Raw genomic sequence first — 5727 nt, 5'->3', positions numbered from 1 at the left:
ATTCTCCTGCTGAACAATTTTGGAGCCTGTGACCTTCATGTGCATTATAAACGTATTTTCCCACGTTGTGTAGTTGTCTCCACTGTTATAATCTTAAAGGATGCATGTATAGCACAGGGAACTATACTCGGTATTTTGTAATAACCTATAAAGAGAAAAGAATTTGTATATATGTAATATATAAATATATAATTATATTATATATATAGTAATATATATTTTCCTCAAAACCTACCTTGAGATCAAGCACTGTCTTTTTACTTTCTTTCATCCCTCTTTGGCTCACCTTTAGCAGTGGACGAGAGAAAAAACCACAGCGGTGAACCATAAGACCACAGGTGGTTTGGGGAAGATGTGGGGAGACCTGCACTGGTTCGTGCTCTGCCGTGTTCCAGGTGCACCTCTTGGACAGATATCTTAAACTCTTGGCTTATGACACCCAGAGATCCAGAAAATAGATCAGCAGTGGCTCGGGAGGTGTGGTGGGTCCCCTGCCCTGGATCTTCCTTCAGCCTGTAACACATGCGTGTTTTCTGCTGAATGTCTTTGCAGGAGCCGTGAACTTCCTGCGTTCTCTCCTGGAACCAGATCCTGTGAAGAGGCCCAATATCCAGCAAGCACTGGCGAATCGCTGGCTTAATGAGAATTACATGGGCAAAGTGCCATGCAATGTCACCTATCCCAACCGGTAATCAAGTGCACACAGAGGGACTCCTCCTCGGGAAAGATGGGGCCTGTCTTACGAGCCCCTGAATAGTTAAGAATAGGCAGCTTCACGTGATTCAAGCAAAGGCCACGTCTTCTCTTGGCTGCCCTTCCCCACTGCGCACACAAGAGGAAGTGTAGGCGGGGCCGGCCCATGTGGCTGTGCAGAGTGCGCCCTGCAGGGGGCGCCCGGCGCAGGGCGTGCGGCCGCTGAAATCAGGCCGCACTCCCCTTATCAAACCTGCTCCTGAGGGCCTGCGTTTTTCCAGAGCAGCACCTCTTTCTAATTCACACCAAGGGACCGTGTAGACTAGCTATGACCTGAGTGAGTGTGTGTCTGTGTGTGTATGTTTGAGTGTGTCTGTGAGTGCTGTTTGTGTTTGAGTGTGTGTGTGTGTGTGTGTGTGTGTGTGTGTGTGTGTTCCACTCAAGAGCTCTCCTGTCGGCATCGGGCGGAATCCAGTGGAATCGCTTCTCTCCCTTTTCACACCATCCCCCGGGCTCCTCTTCTGCCACTTTTTTGCTCCGATGTTTGTTTCAGCCCTAAGTCCCCTGCCCTGAAACGTTGGGGGCAGAAAGAAAAGTCAAGAGCAGGAGTCCTTTGCTTCAGGCCGTGTCACCCTGTGCCATTTCTGTGAGGAGGAATCTTTAGGGAAGGCTTACAGGCAGGAGTCCACAGGAGTCCTCAGGTATCACTGAGGGACACCTCATGATGGCCCACGTGTCCCCGTGCACGGGTATCGAGTACACATTTGAAAACAAGTACAGGAAAACATTTCCTTGTACTTTTCCCTACTCATCTGACACATTGTTAACTAGCCCGAGTGGAGGAATGAGGACCCTCCCCTTGGTGACTTTAGAGCCAACGTGAGGACCTATGGGTTGAATACCCCCCAGGACTGGGACCTACCTTGAGTCCCTTCTTCCGTCAGTCCTGGAGTGGCCTGCGCATTCTAGATCCGAAGCTCAGCTCAGATGAAAACAAGAGAACCACTGATGAAGCGGGACAGGTAAAGCACTGACAGGGCAGGGAAGAGGTGTCCTCTGTGATCATATCTTCAGAATATGCCCAGGAAGGTCTGGAAACATCCACCAAGACTTATGAAAGTTGCAGCACTGACTTCTCCAAATGAGATGGGCAGGCAGAGCTCCGTCTTGGGGAGGAAGTTCTAGAAGAATTTCGGGGGGTGTGGGTGGACGGTGCTGGGACCCGCCTCCTGGCTACTGGGCCCCATTTGCACTCGCCATGGCCATAGATAGCTGTCATCTACAATTCTAGCATTTGACTTGTGGGAGGTAATGTAAACAAAGTCTAGGTTACTTAGGTTACCAAGGGAACCTGGAAATAGACTGCTGGTTTCCAGTGCTGGCTGGGTTTGAGCTGGTACCTGAAATAGACACCGGGAATATTAGCCCAGTGTGAGACGGAAAGCAAAGCCGAGGAGCCGTGCCTCGTCACCAGGGCTCATGCTGCCTGGCACGCCCAGGTGTGCTCTCTGTAAAGGAGGAGGCACTGGTGGCAGCCAAATGGGTCATTAGCCTAATGTAATCACGGTCTAAATGAGCAGAATCAATCCACTCAATGCAGCAGCTGTTAAAGGAAGTGAAGCTGCTGTTAAAAATACAGTCCCCTCCCTCCTTGCTGACTACATCTTCATTCACAAAGATTCAGGCCCAAGCATCTCATTTTGTAGCTTATGAACAGGCTTTTGTAGATTAAAACTTAAATTCTAGTAACCTATACTGGCTTTGCCAGATTGGTCATTTTTGCATTTGGGCTTGGTCAAAAGCAATAAAGGCTGCACATGATCTAGTTGGGTAGATTGTAAAAATGGTTAAGAGCTTGTATATTAAGGAAAACAGCAGCTGAATATCTTCTGTTTAGGTAAGGTTCGTTACTCATTTTATACTAGAGGCAAATCAATGTCCAGTTTTTAAGTAATGAAACCAGAAATCTCAACTATTGGAAAAGACATGAGTTATTTACAGTCTTTATTATGAAAAATATATAATACAAAAAAAATTTGCTTTTGATGATTATTTTTCTGGTTTTACCAGCACACAGATAAAGGGAATAAGAATATGTGACCAGGGAAAGGAATATTTTCTTTATAAAGTCTATTTTATAGCTTCCCAACATTCATAGCCCCAGATTTAATTATTTTAGATGTTGTCAATGTTTTACTTCTGGGAAAGAGAGAAAATAAAGGTCCTGTGTTTTATATCACTCTTCTTTAAAGCCTTCTGTTAATTTGTTTGGGCCTCCAAGTTGATATCCCCAAGAGGCAAGAGGAAAATGTCTTTAAATGTAAACTCTTTATAATAAATGTTCATGCCAGTTAGTCACAGATGTTTGCTGTGTGCCAGGCTCCCCTCCCTGTTCTGGGAGCAGACATTTTTTTTAGAGCCGACCCTGGCTACCTCCTTCCTGTCCTGCCTGGGCCTGGACACTCTCCCACACCTCCAGTTAGCTCTGGAGATGAGTGGGAGGGAAAGCAGGTCATTGGTTCACAGGACGGAATTAGACCAAAGTGGAATAAAATTGGATTTAATGCAAATTTACTCAAAATTATACCTAGTGTTCTGGAACATTTTTTACCATTGTCTATATCATCAAAACTTGGAGAGATACGTTTGTTCTCTACATCTGTGTCTCAATTTCTGCCCTGCAAACCAGTTCATCTGTACCATTTTTCTAGGTTACACATGTATGTGTTAATATACGATATTTGTTTCTCTCTTTCTGAATTACTTCACTCTGTATGACAGTCTCTAGATTCATCCACATCTCTACAAATGACCCAATTTCGTTTCCTTTTATGGCTGAGTAATATTCCATTGTATATATGTGCCACATCTTCTTTATCCACCAATAGGGGAAAACGGCGTGGGGGGGGGGTTGGTGGTGGGATGAACTGGGAGATTGGGAGTGACATATATACACTAATATGTATAAAATGGATAACTAATAAGAACCTGCTGTATAAAAAAATAAATAAAATTTAAAAAAGAAAGAAACTTGGAGAGATAACACAGGTTCAACAACTGATACAAGAGAGCACTAAATACATGCAGTGCTTATTGAACATGTTTAAAATATTACTCTCAGTCAAGAGCCAGTCCACAGTCTACGTTTGGCAGAGTTCACCTGATTTGGAAGACGCGGGTACAAAGGGCAGAGATGGGGTGTCTCCTCCTGCTCATTTTCTTCCTCTCTCCTCCACCCCCAGCCCCACCCCAGTGGCACCCCACACCCAGAGCACCCTCCCTTCCAGGGCCTGCTCCTGGTAGGGGGTGGGGCCATCCGTGTGTAGCTGTGGGTGATTGGCCAGGGGTGGGGGGGGGAGGGTCACAAAACTCATGATCTGATTGGCTGGGAGGTGAGGCCATGAGGCTGTGGTCTGATTGGCCAATGTCAGTGATCTCATTGGCCAGGAGTGAGGTCAAGCAGCAGTGGTGTCATTGACCTAGGGCAGGGCTGCTGGCACGTGGTTGTTACCAGATAGTTTCAAACAGTTGTGCTTTCTGTGTTAAGTGCTTGTGTCAATCTTCACGTAATTGTATCCTTTTTAAACAAACGTTATTTTTAACCATTAATCATACCAACCATACTCCAACCTGCTTTCTAGAATTTGTGATTTTGTAGCCAACAGGAGTGAGGAAAGCAGATTTTGTGGTTTCTTGGGCGCCTTTTCTTTGGACGGCACTTAGCCAAATGGAGAGCTGACCGAGATTACAATGGTCAAGAGACCTAGGTCTGCCCTTGCTGCCCCTACTAACGGGCCTGTGAACTTGGCAAGTCGGTTTCCTCTTCTGAACCATTATGGGGTTATACTGTGTGGTTTTTCCTAGTGTTATGGTTCTGAGGTTCCACCAGAAATGTCTTCAGAATCTTTGGCGGTGGTTACAGAGCTCTCTAGCCAGATGTGCTCGCCTTCTGCTCACAGAGTACTGTATTTGCATCTCTCTTAAGGACTGTAGCACGTTCTCTCTCATGACACACCTCCACTACCAACACACATACTCTCTATGCCCCTCAGCCTGTTTTTGTGTTCTCCATAGCTGCCACTTCTTGCCTATGTGTCCCTGGGCAAATTACTTCCCTGTTGTGGGCCTCAGTTTCTCCATCTGTAAAATGGGGATAATAATGGTACCTACTCATAAGACTGTCATGAAGAATAAATGAATTTATTTTCTCTCTTCCCCACTGGAATGTAAACTCCATGAGGCAGGGACTTGTTGAATAAATGAATGAATGAATGAGTGGTTAAATGAATGCCTGGCATTCATTTCTTTGGCATTTTATCCCAAGGAGTTTATCTTCATAATACTCCTGTGTAGAAGCTTTAACCTGTCCTCTGAGAGCACTTTACTTTGCAGCTGAGCCCCACATCCCCTACTTGTGAACCTGTGAACTCACATTGTTCCTTCAAACACTCTCTGGGCTGTGGCTCCTGAACACCCTCCTTTCCCAACTCAGCTTCCACCCAACCTAAGTGTGGGCTCCACCCCATCTCCAATAAATACATTTTAAGGAAAACATGTCAAATTGTAAAGAAATTTGGGACAACTGGGGAAATTTGAATATATTCTGGATAGCAGAGAATATTAAGAGATTACTAAAAGTTTGTTGGGTGTGTTGATGGTATTGTGGGTCTACAGGAGATGTCCTTGGTTTTTAGAGATGCACGTTGAGGTGTTTAGGAAAAAAGATGTCATGATGTTTGTGATTTAAAGTACTTTAGGAAAGAAAGGAAGGGAGGGAGAGATGGAGGAAGGAAGAAAGAAAGCAAGCCAAAGTGTTAACAACTGGTTCAACCAGGAATTGGGCACACACATAGGCTATTAGACTATTCCCTTTACTTTTCTGTATATGTAACTTTTCATAATAAAAAGTCAAGTGAGGGCTTCCCTGGTGACGCAGTGGTTGAGAGTCTGCCTGCCGATGCAGGGGACACGGGTTCGATCCCCGGTCCGGGAAGATCCCACATGCCGCGGAGCAGCTGGGCCCGTGAGCCATGG

General features: G+C 45.5%; 1 protein-coding gene across 1 annotated transcript in view; it reads left to right on the top strand.

The window, feature by feature from the left end:
• The window catches only part of HUNK (hormonally up-regulated Neu-associated kinase), a 111344-nt gene that overhangs the window by 86069 nt on the left and 19548 nt on the right, over positions 1-5727 (top strand). The window contains 1 exon segment of the mRNA XM_007447419.1: positions 553-688. Within this exon segment, the coding sequence (XP_007447481.1) occupies positions 553-688 (136 nt within the window).

This window comes from Lipotes vexillifer, unplaced genomic scaffold (assembly GCF_000442215.2).
Source record: "Lipotes vexillifer unplaced genomic scaffold, Lipotes_vexillifer_v1.1 scaffold689, whole genome shotgun sequence".
NCBI classification, from domain to species: Eukaryota; Metazoa; Chordata; class Mammalia; order Artiodactyla; family Lipotidae; genus Lipotes; species Lipotes vexillifer.
This window is presented reverse-complemented; position numbering and strand designations above follow the sequence as displayed.